Source organism: Atractosteus spatula, chromosome 8, assembly GCF_055471065.1.
Source record: "Atractosteus spatula isolate fAtrSpa1 chromosome 8, fAtrSpa1.hap1, whole genome shotgun sequence".
Lineage (NCBI taxonomy): Eukaryota > Metazoa > Chordata > Actinopteri > Semionotiformes > Lepisosteidae > Atractosteus > Atractosteus spatula.
Window position 1 is genome coordinate 55,744,601 of NC_142713.1, and position 12,732 is coordinate 55,757,332.

The 12,732-nt window shown below is 38.1% G+C and overlaps 1 protein-coding gene across 1 annotated transcript in view; it reads left to right on the forward strand.

Moving 5' to 3' along the window:
* The window catches only part of LOC148829862 (solute carrier organic anion transporter family member 1C1-like), a 51,171-nt gene extending 41,276 nt beyond the window's left edge, over positions 1 to 9,895 (forward strand). The window contains exons 12-15 of the mRNA XM_088923465.1: positions 1,886 to 2,070; positions 3,279 to 3,343; positions 4,645 to 4,762; positions 6,627 to 9,895. Coding sequence (XP_088779591.1) covers positions 1,886 to 2,070; positions 3,279 to 3,343; positions 4,645 to 4,762; positions 6,627 to 6,852 — 594 coding nt within the window. The 3' untranslated portion in view covers positions 6,853 to 9,895. The remainder of the gene's footprint in view (positions 1 to 1,885; positions 2,071 to 3,278; positions 3,344 to 4,644; positions 4,763 to 6,626) is intronic.
* The last annotated feature ends 2,837 nt before the right edge of the window (positions 9,896 to 12,732 follow it).

A 12,732-nucleotide genomic window follows, 5' to 3' on the forward strand; every position in this document is an offset into this window, starting at 1 on the left:
TTTTTTATCTCCTGTGTCAGTGGATGTATTTTTTCCTCTATTTGTATGTCTTTGTTTTTTTCTTGTCATTTAAAAAATAAAAAATAAAACAAAACAAAAAAAAAAAGGAAACCACTGCTCTCCAAAAAAAAAAAACATTGCTGTACGTCTCAAGTTTGGAAAAGACCACCTGTATGTTCCACAACACTTCTGGGACAATGTCCTGTGGACGGATGAGAAAAAAGTTGAACTCTTTGGCAGAAACGTGCAACGCTATGTTTGGAGGAAAAAAAGCACTGCACACCAACACCAACACCTCATCCCAACCGTGAAGCATGGTGGGGCTGCTTTGCTGCCCCAGGGCCTGGACAGCTTTCTATCATAGAGGGAACAATTAATTCAGAATTGTATCAAGAAATTTTACAGGAGAACGTCAGGGTAGCGGTCTGTCACCTGAAGCTTAATAGAAGTTGGGTGATGCAACAAGACAATGACCTGAAGCACAGGAGTAAATCAACAACAGAATGGCTTAAACAGAAGAAAATTCGTGTTCTAGAATGGCCAAGTCAGAGTCCAGACCTCAACCCAATTGAGATGCTGTGGCATTACCTGAGCTGCTCACTCAAGGAATCCCAGAAATATCAATGAACTGAAACAGTTTTGTAAGGAGGAATGGTCTAAAATTCCTCCTAATCATTGTGTAAGTCTCACCAGCAGCTACAGGAAACCACCAGGGATAAAAATTACAAAATTAAGATGAAAAAAAATAAGGTTACATAATAAATAATAATGCAATGAAAATTGAATAAAATAAACTCAGACAAAAATCAGTATAAATAGAGCTGTGATGTGTCCAGGGTGTATGCAATACATTATGTGGAAGTAGTGCAGTATGCTGAATACAATGATAACTGTATGTCCATGTAGCTATTACGGGTGATTTTCTGAAGGAGCTGCGGGCTGGCTATTTAGCAGTCTTATTGCCTGATCCACATTGAGCAAACTTCAGTATGTCCAGAATCCGGCAACCAGAATCCTGACCAGGTCTAATGCAAGTGATCACATTACTCCTACCCTAGAGTCCTTGAAGTTTGAAGTTCTGTGTCAACTTCAAAATCCTCATGCTCACTGAGGCACCACAGTACCTGTCTGACCTGCTATCATCCTTATCCCCACCTCGCAACCTTCACTCTTCTAATTCTGGTCTCCTGTCTGTCCCCCCAAGCCTGTCTGCACTCTGTGGATGATGGGGCTTCAAAGGCTCTGGAACTGATAAAGATATCAGAGTCGCCTTCACTAAGCTCCTTCAAATCTTACTTAAATACTTTTTTTCTTACATTTCAATACTTAACTTTTATGTTATATACCCCTTTGCTCCTACTGTACCCCCATCTACTGTCTTCTCTCATTGTGTATTTTCATTGTATATTTTGTCGTTGTTGTTGTTGTTGTTTTGTTGCTGTTCTTGCAAAGCTGTTTGAGAAGCCACCTTTACAGGTGCGATATATTATTTTATTATTATTATTATTATATCTACTACCACTGTATACAGTACTGTACTGTATTGTGATCATCTCAGCAGGAATAAACATAATAACAGGCCTCTAAAGGTTTGCTATTCTTGTAACAGCTTGGCAACGGTACTCTTGATTCATAGACCACCGAGACCTCTCGTGCAGATCCAAGGTTTTAGGCTGGTGATCTATGAGCTACAGTAGATAGACATTTATACATATGGTAATACCAACATTCAATGAAGTTTTTTTTATTTTATTTGTTTTTCACCTTTTTCCTAGTAAGCAATTTTTATTCTCAGTTGAAACTGCAAACTCAGTCCTCCCCGTTTTTAAATGAGCGTTCTTCTTCAATGTTCTTCACTTCAACTAACGCTCTTTTTCTGCATCAGGTGTTTGATAACTGCAAGTGTCTGATGGCCGCTGGCTCTGCCACTGGGAATCTCACAGCAGTTCTGGGACACTGTCAGCACAGGGAAGGATGTGAAAAGGTCTTCCCCTATTTCTTAGCACTGTCTGTCCTCACGTCCTTTGTCATCTCTTTGGGAGGTACACCAGGATACATACTGTTAATAAGGTAAAGCTGTGGCTCATTTCACCTGCAGCTTCAGGTGACAGAAAACAGTGATGACCCAGGCGTTTGTAGATGCAACAGCAGTACTGCTTTCTGAAGACATGGGCACTGGTGTTCAGTGACCATTAAAAATGAGAATACACATTAAACATACTTGCAATATGAATTAATGCTGTGGTAGACCTACATACAGTATACTTGAATTACAGTGAAAAGTATGTTAGGTACAAAAAATGAGAAACTTATGTTGCTCTGTTTAAAAAAATATACAGGCTATGGAGTCTTTATACAGTATGACTGAGATACTAAAATTATACAATTTTGCCTATATTAATCTCTTGAACTGAAATACTTATTTCATTAGTAGAGAAATCATGAATTGGGCAGAAATGATTAATTTCACTTCACTGTTCCAGTAAATTTGCTTTTTAAATTCAAGTTCAGTGAGCTTTATTGGCATGTACTGTATGACGAATTACTGTGTTGCCAGGGTAGATACAAGTCTTCTCTGTAAGAAATATTATAAATGAGGGGACAATTTGACCCATCTGGCCTGCCTGTCAGGATGAGAAACCAGGGTTTTCAGCTTCAAAAACATGGCAGGGTAGCATGGTAGGATAGTCCTACAGTCCTTTATATAAAGAAATGCTTCCTGATCCAGTTTTACATGCACTTCCACACAGTTACATTTAGAATTAACATTCCCTCAAGCAACAAAAAATGTGTCTGGTTGCTTTGCTCTGTGGTGCAGAGCAGCAATATCTTTTGTATAACTAAAATTGTGCATTGACCAAAATTGTGAGTATACTGAATGTGATTTGTCTAGTGCATTGTGCAATTTTAACATCACAGCATTGATTGATTTTCAGTTGTGAATATATAGCCTAAAATTGCATTTTTATTGCTTTCCCACTCTAAAATGCAGACGTTATGTGTGAATAATACATATAGAAACAATTTCTTGTAGTTTTCATTCAGAGATCACATAGCTTAGAGTACCCACATGAGGGAGACAAAGAGTGATGTGTCCAAACATTTCATGTTGCATTTTGTTCTCAGCATGGTTTGGTTTTTTATATATTTTTCCAGGCATTCACTAAAAGACAAATAGAAGATAGTCCTTTTATATGTATGTGAAATATATCATACATTATTGTTTTATTATTATTGTTTCTGTTGCTTAGTCAAATGTGCAACCAATTTCCTTCTAGGTGCATTAAACCAGAATTAAAATCACTGGCCTTAGGATTCCACACACTGGCCACCAGAACACTTGGTGAGTTTTGTTAAATGTTATGTAATTATTCATGTTAAACAATCTAAACAACCCAGATAGTATCCCAGGTAAACTGCACGTATTGGTCCAGCACTGGCAGTAACTTAGTTGTAACATTGCTCTCACTGCAACTCAGACAGCTACAGTTTATTGTTGGCTAAACGTATATTACCTTTGGCCTGCATGACCCGTTTTAAATTTAAAAGACTATGGCATCAGCCTCTTTTTTATATCTATGTTGAGATTAGTGTCTTTTTGAACTAAGAAGTTTCAGATTTGAATTTTATAGTGGACTCAAAAGGTTAAAAAATGGTCTGTCTCCATAATCTTATCTAAATATGTATGTTAATTGAAGAACACAAAAATTATTACAAACAAGAAGAGGCATCTGCTTCAACAACATGTTCCCAAGTTCCCACAGCCCTTTTTGTAAATAAAGTGCCAAAAACTGTCAGAACAGAAAATGGTAAAAAAAAAAAGCCTTATATACTGAGAAACATTATTTTCAGTTTTAAATGCATTTACTTTTAGTTTCTGATTGTGTTGTCTGGTTCAGGTTTCACTGTTTAATCTAAAGAAGGTCACCGAGTTGACTTTGACAAGCCTTTGAGGACGTTGAAAACTTGAATCATGTCCCTTCATCGTCTTCTCTCTTCAAAACTAAATTCGCTCACTTCCTTCAGACCATTTGACTAGTTGACTAACTATACCATAGTCTAGATTATTGACAGAAATTTGTAAGAGCGGGAGTCCTAGTATAAGTTCCTGTGGTACTCCACTAATTACATTACCTTAATTTGTGCATTCACTCCTTATCAGTACCCTCTGATTTCTAATAACCAATTCTCAATCCAAACACACACACCCCTAACATCAAATGTCCCCAATGTCTAAACAAACATTCCCCTGTCTACTACCTGTAATTTAAGAATTTATCTTGCATTAGGTAATTAATGGCAATTTGGATAGTAGTGAAAGATAGATAGATACATACTTTATTGATCCCGTGAGGGAAATTGCAGAAAAAAAGAAAGACAGTTTGTCTGTATGGCCCATGTCAGTGTATCTCATTTGGCTTTATGAAGAATCAGCAATATAAAAAGTTCTAGACTAATAATCATCCAGATCTAGATTTTATACATAACACCTTTGGCTTAATTTGACATATGTGGATAACCTGGGCAACTGTAACAAATTCTAGTGCATGCACATTTTTACCTCTGTTTTTTCATAGCTACAGTATTGCAATAGCAGTGTATTAGATTACAACATCTGTTTTATCTGAGTGTTGCTTTTTCCAGCTGGAATCCCTGCCCCCATATATTTTGGGGCTCTTATAGACACAACCTGTGTGAAGTGGGGCAGGAAGAAATGTGGAGGACAGGGAGCATGCAGGCTATATGACACCAATGCTTACAGGTAATTTTCCAAGTGGCAAAATACTTTTCAGTGATGCTTTGGCATTTTAGAGGCATATAATAATAATAAAAATAATAATTGCTTACACTTATATAGCGCTTTTCTGGACACTGCACTCAAAGCGTTTTACATATAATGGGGACTCCCCTCCACCACCACCAATGTGCAGCATCCACCTGGATGATACGACGGCAGCCATAGTGCACCAGAACAATCACCACACATCACAGAACAATCACCACACATCTCATATCAGTGGGGAGGAGACCAGAGTAATGAAGCCAATTCATAGATGGGGATTATTAGGAGGCCATGATTGGTAAGGGCCAATGGGAAATTTGGAAAGAACGCTGGGGTTATGGCACTCTTTTTGAGAAACGCCCTGGGATTTTTAATGACCACAGAGAGTCAGGACCTCGGTTTTACGTCTCATCCGAAGGATGCCACCTGTTTACAGTATAGTGTCCCCGTCACTATACTGGGGCATTAGGATCCACATGGACCACAGGGTGAGCGCCCCCTGCTGGCCCCACTAACAACTCTTCCAGCAGCAACCTTTTCCCAGGAGGTCTCCCATCCAGGTTCTGACCAGGCTCAGCTTTAGTGGGTTGCCAGTTGTCAGTTGCAGAGTGATATGGCTGCTGGCTATATAGAGTGTTAGTATCTGAGGAACTGCTTCAGCATGCATTGGCTGCAAAGTAACAAGGAAAGTAAATCTTAATTTCACGCTGAAAAGCAGGAAGCAGAAACAGAGTGTTTCAGCTGTTAATTAAGCCTTCTTCAGGTGTGCCTGAACTCTAACCCTAACTCCATATCTGAAGAAAGCTGAATAGCCAAAATGCTGTGCTGCTTCTTTCTACTTTTCAGTTTGGAGTTACCTTACTTGATCTTGATCCAATAAAATTCTTCTCATTTCTTGTGAGCCTTAGGTAACATTCATAATTAAAAGACACAAGGGGTTAGGGTTAGGATTTTTAGGATAGTGCTTAAAACTACTGTAGTCCCAAGAACATAGTTATAATTTTGAATTAAATAAATAGCCCTTCATACTTGGAGCCAGGGTTTAGTCTGATTGTAAAATAGTTGTCAGTCCATTTTCTTTTAATGTAGACTACTGCTAAGTTAATTTAGTCTTCACAGTAAGCAAATGAATTAACAGTCATTGGGAAATTGTTCCATTGCTTTGTTTGTAGCCTTTAGTGTGTTGATTATGTTACCACAAACAACTTATCAGATTTATGCACAAAAGCTGCAGGTGCTCACAAGTACTAGTTTTATCTTAGCCAAACATCCCCTGAAGAGTAGCATTACACTGATAGCTGCTTAGGAGACTAGTGCACTGTATTATGCATGTAGTAGGTTTAAATGTACTGGAAATGTAACTAGCATAACTGCAAATACTGTTTGCAAGCCATTTTGCAACCATTTTTACCCACAATCATAAAACAAGCAATTTGAAGAAAAAAACAGCAGTCTTGACCATTTCAGGACCCTCACTTACTATGTGGTCAGTTTCCAAGTTCTTTTAACATTTGTTATGCTTGTGTTCTTTATATGAATGCTCTAGTAAGTGAATTGCCCTCTTGTGTGATTATATTCCCTTCACTCCCATGTGTGTTGCAATGTGCTGGAGGAGGGGAAAAAATATTTTAAAGTGACTTGAAAACAGAATGACCACAATGTTTATTTGTTTTATTTTAAAGCATTCAGATCCATATGATAAAGGTATCAAAAAAAATACTTTCTGAATATTTTATTTAGATAGCTTGTGTGTGAACTGTGATATTTTCATTGGTTTTTCATAGGTGGGATTCATATGCAGATATGTTTCATTAATAAGCTGTATGCTGTTGTCTCTTTCCAGAGTAGTGTACCTAGGGCTGACTTTGGGCTTGCGAACTGTATCGTTTTTCCCATGTGTGGCTGTGTTTGCGCTGTTGAAGAAACACGTACAACATGAAGCAAAAGACTCGCTCGCCAACAGAGGAGCAGAGGTGGAATCCTTGAGGAAGGAAGAGGTGAACTCTTTTCACGGTGACCACTTGATAAGGACATCAGACTGCCACCCAGACAAGGAGACCCGACTGTGAAGGGGAGGATGTGCCTTTTGTTTAAACCTGAAGACAGTGGCGAAAAAGCCACGTTGAATGTTTTTCTTAGGACATGAATGATACTGAGCATCAAAAGAAACATATCACTGTGTTTAGCCTATGTAGGCTTTTAAAAAATGAAGTATTTGGTTATGTGATAATTACATATGTACAGTAAGTCTTCATTTCGATGAATTGATCATCTTACTATGACACACCCCAAACTTTGTTGCACAAGCACTAAATCACCTCAGTATCGAGATCTAATTGGGCCCACAATGAAGCCTGATGTAAATCAAGAAAGAAAACACAGAATGGAAGCAATGTGTCCCACTTATCCTCAACACAGTGGTTTCATGCCATCTGGATGCCTGGAGGCCATCCCACACTCTGCTGTTCACCCTGTGGAAGTGTCGTGCTGACAAGATGTTACAGCCGAACACAGGCCGGCCACAATCTGGGAGACCTCATGAGACCTCACAGCAACTGATGGGGTGATGACCTGACCACCATCATCTAGTTTCTACAGTCCTCCACTCATATAGGATTGAGAGCACAGTGCTTTAGTGATCACGCCCTTCCTGCCCTTACTTCTGGCTCGTCCTGGCACGACAACAGTGTAGGAGAACCACGCACATCCTCATGATGCTCATCACTACGACTTTGTTGTGAGGTGAGGATGCCTCGTGTTGATGCCCTACTCACCAATTTATGAACTCCACTGTTCATGTGCAGAATACTCTGGGAAAAGTGATGGGATTTAGGGCTCAGAATCCAGTGAACAGGCACATTCTGGTCTAATTCTACAACAGGGCCAGGTACAAAGCACGCATTGCACTTGTACAGCTTGTATTGCTTCCAGTGGTGGCCTCACATGCTGCTAACCTGTGTCTCTCATGGAAGACCTCCAGCTGATGGCAGATGATAATCAGCGTTAGGCATATTACTGCATCTGTCACGTCTGTTCAATAAAATGTCAACGCACCTTTTCAAAAAAGATTGCCATAATCTTACGAACATTATGCATTTGTTGCAGTTTTTGAGAGCTAAGATTCTTTTGATGCTCAGTATATATATTTCAAGTTGACCACTGTAGATTTTAAATTAATACTCTTGAAATGTGCATTTGGTGTTTCTACAAAAATGAAACTATGAATCTTTCTTTTCTTGTAGAGAATAATATAAATCATTTTGTATTAATTTTATGAGCAGGATTTGAAAAATGTTATGTTTGTAGAACTTTGTTTTCTTGATTAACTTTTTTTTTTTACTTTTCAAAAAACCATGCACAATATACTGCCATTTCACTGTGCAGTTTATCTGCTACATTAGTATGAAGTTTTACTTACTCTTTGGTTCAAATTCTAAAACAGTGGTACACCAAGCAGTTACTGTATCTACCTTTAGTGTTTCACTACTCAACAGAAATCCATTTCCCATATAAATCACACACGTTTGAAAGTATTATTATTAGTAGTAATTATAATATTATTACAAGTTGTACATCTTCTTTTATATTAAATGGTCTGGAGCTGTATTGTTTCTAAAAAGACAAGAATTGATTTGATGAGAAAACCATGTTCATTATATGAGTAATGGAAAAGGGTATTCCCTGCAGTGATTAGCATTATATCCTGTAACCATTCCTTCATGTAAATGGATTTGGTCATTGCTCTGACATACTGTAAATGTGTAACACGTCTGTTGACTTGGTAGTCTATAAAGAACAAAAGGTGTCACATATGGCTGTCAGTTGCTGGAGGAATGTCTTCTGCTTTCAGTTTCAACTGGACCAATGAATTGAACAATCTATAAATATATAAATATAAACCAAGAACAGCAGGCAATAATTTACCAAAATTCTTATGGGAGTATAAAACAAGCTAATCATCCATTTTATTGACACACTGGCTTTTTTCAAGAACTAGCTAGATAACATCCTTGGATGAAATAACTACTAAGTACCAAATGAGCTAGGTAGATCCAATAGTCTGCTCTTATTTGCAACTTTTCTCATTTCTAATGTTGTTAAACTAATTATTTTTTAGACGTAAGGTCTTCCTGTAAATTATTTACAGGTGATTAATGAAGACATTCACTTTATTAAATGTATGATTACTTGGAAGACACATCAGAGCCTGGTTAGGTGTATTACCATCCATTTTCTAATCAGTATCCAATACAGCATTGTGAGGAAGCCAAAGTCTATCCTGGCAAACAACTTGCGCAAGGCAGGATACACTCTGGATGGGACACCAGTCCATCTTAGGGCAGACACAGACATGCACAGACTCACACCAGAGACAATAACCTACCAGTACAGTATGTCTTTGAACAGTGGGAGGAAACCCATGTGAACCCAGGGAGAACATACAAAGTCCATTCAGATAGCACTTCAGGAATTGAACCCAGGGTCCCAGTGCTGCAAGGCAGTAATGCTGCTCTATTCCAGTTATGTGGTTAGTTAAATAATTAAACCAATAATGACATTGAGAGCTCTAGTGAGCAAAAACCATGAGACACTAAGTCTGACACCCTGTTTTAAAAGGAAGGATTCCCTTTGCTCTGCTTGTACCATTTAAAGATATTCCATTGTTTTAGTGGTCATTCAATCTCAGGGAGATAACGTGCCAGTGATTAAACAAAACCATTCACCTTTTTCCCCATTAAATTGGTCATTTAATCATCTTTGGTGATAAATGTCTGATTTAACTAAGTATAGCTTTGTTTGACATTGAAATTGCTCAAAAGAAAAGTCTGAACCATGATGTCTCCTGCTGTGAAAACCTAGGTACAAACTTAACCAGTACAGCGTTTGTGGTTAAATGAAATGGTATATACTGTATATTTTTTTCTTACTGAATGGAGTGTTTTCTTTTCTTGAGAAAATAAACTGCCCAAGTGTATCACAGACATATAGAATTTAAACCATTGCACTTTGAAGTACCTCATTTTATTCAGAAATTGAAATGTATAAAATGTCACCATTGTGCCTAGAGAAAGAATTTTGACAAATAAATCTGGTTTGTAAAACTGTTGCATGCCATTTCTGTCTATTGTCATTGCATTTTGAAGTAGATGATGTTCAAATAGGTTCAAGTCTTGGAAGAAAAAATGTTGAAACTTTTGAAAAATTCGAAGATTTTAGGAGTTGGATATTATTTAGAGATCAAAATAAGAGTAGGATTTGCAACGGAGCAAAAGCCTCTTAAAAAATGGATAGTAATAAGGAACAAGTAAAGGTTTATTCATGCTGAAAAGAGAAGAAAAACAATGTTTTGGCTGTGGAGCCTTCTTCGGGAGCCTTCTTCATACCCCAAGAAGGCTCCACAGCCGAAATGTTGCTTCTTTTCTTCTCTTTTCAGCATGGAATAAACCTTTACTTGTTCCTTTGCAACCTATGCATGCTGACGCAGCTACCTGCTTGGATAGTAATAATAACTTTAACAATGAGAATGAACCTCAGATAAACTATGCAGAGCTTAGAACAGCATCTGCTCTATTTGAAGCTCAAATAGTCTATAAAACCGCCAGAATCAGTGTTATGGGCTGCATAGATCTACAAAAAAAGTGGTAGTCACAAAATTAAAAATCCTTACATTTCCAGTTACTGACTCAGAATAATTTTTGCCTATTCACGATTGAATAGATTATTAGTTAACTGTCTAGTTTTATCTATCCATTCATTTCCTTACCTCTCAACGCAATTCAGGATTGGGGGGCTCCAGAGCTTATTTTGGCAAGAAACAGACACAAAGTGAGGATTGACCACTTAGCCCATTCAGAGCCATGGTGGTCTAGCCTTTCGTCTGTGGCACAAGCTGGGATACATCCCTGGATGGGATGCCAGTCTATCACAGAGCGCACAAAGACAAAAACCCACACTAAGACCACTATTCCTAGAAGCCAATTAACCTACCTGCATGTCTTTGGAAAGTAGGAGGAAACGAGTTCCCAGAGGAAACCCACACAAACATGGGGTAGATAGACAAACAGAACATAGACGGAACCCAGAGGGTGAGAGTCAACAATGTTTTATCTAACAAGAAGCATTCCTCTACTGGGTCCTCCAAGGGTGTGTATTGTCTCCCTTACTCTTTGTCCTATACACAAAGGATTGCAAGAGCTATCACCACTCAAGACACATAATCAAATTTACTGACGACTCTGTCATTGTTAGCCTGCTACAGGCCAACAGGTGGAGCCACGGACCAGTCGTTGATGACTTTGCCACCTTGTGTGAACAAAACTTCCTCAAGCTAGATATGTCTGAGACTAAAGACATGGTAATTGACTTCAGGAAAAAAAAACACACTCCCACCCTAACCTACATCGGGGGGAGATTCAGTGGAGATAGCAGAACAATACAAGTACTTGAGGACTGTTCTGGACTCCAAGATTAATTTTGAAGACAATATTGACCTGATCCTCAGAAAAGGTCAACAGCGTCTTTTTTTCTTAAGGAAGCTTAAATATTTTAAGGTTGATGATTCATTGTTGATTTTGTTCTACTGGTCCTTCCTTGAATCTGTTCTAACTTTTGCCCTGATCTGCTGGTTTGGCAACCTAAATCTGAGAAGCAAGAACAAACTGGGCAGCCTTGTGAAAATATGTCAGAAGGTCATTGGTGCTGATCTTCCAGCCTTCTCTTCCATCTATCATTCACGTGTTTTCCGTAAAGCAAACTCCGTCTGCGATGATTCTTCACACCCCTTGGTTAAAAACTTCCAGTTATTCCCATCAAAACACAGATACCGACTCCCCAACTCCAAAACCAACAGATTCAAGTTCTCATTCATACCTGTAGCCACATAATTAATAATAACAAATTATTATTATATAATAATGATAATAATAATTATTATTATTATTGCCATATTGTATTACATTGTTATTATTATTATTATTGTTATTGTTATTATTGTTATTATTATTATTAACACTTGACCTTCTTCTAAGTAAATACGTATATTGTTGCTCCTGTCGTTTTTTTTTCTTCTGTCCATCTGTACACCAACACTGCTGCTGTAAAACAACTTGCCCCCCCAGGGATAATAAAGACACCCTCTCTCTCTAAAACTCCACACAAATAGCACCCTAGGAATTGAACCCAGGGCCCCAGCACAGTGATGCAACAATGCTCACCACTACACCACTCCTAACATATTGCAAATAATTCATAATAACTATAATGCTTTAATTTTCTAAACCCCATCTACTGTATAACATAGCAGAAAGTGTCTGTGCAGTCATTCCATCCCTATTGTAAAGACGTATAACAGACACAGGCTGTTCAGTGAGTGAAAATAAGAACACAAGACAGGTTACAAATGAGAGCAGTCTATGTGGTTCATCTATCTTGCTTGGCTGCTGGTAGTGTTTTGCATTTTTATGTTTGACTTTTGTGTTTATTTTACTGCCACATACTTCCATTTAAAAAGCAATTGTCACTCTTGGAATCTTCCCCATATCCAAATGTGGCAAAACATATTCATTGTTATTAAAACATAAGAACAGTTATGACTGAAAGGAGGCGATTTGGCCTATCTAGCCTGGTAATTAGTTTGGTAATTAGTAGCTAAGTAATCAGAGGCAATCATCTCTCCATTTCCAGAAAAATGCCAGGGTATACATTTTCACAACATGACTGGGAAGCTTGTTTTATGCCCACACAGCCTTTTGTGCAAACCCTATGTATAAAGAAGTGCCTCCTGTTGTCAGTTTATCAGTTCACTTCCACTTGCTTTGCATTTGTGTTCTGCAGTTTGTATGTCACCGTTGATTCTGAAGATATCCACTGGGTTGGCTTTGTAAAATCCTTTGAGGAATTTGAATACTTGAATCTGGTCCCTACGTACTGGTGTCTTCGCTGTTCAAGTC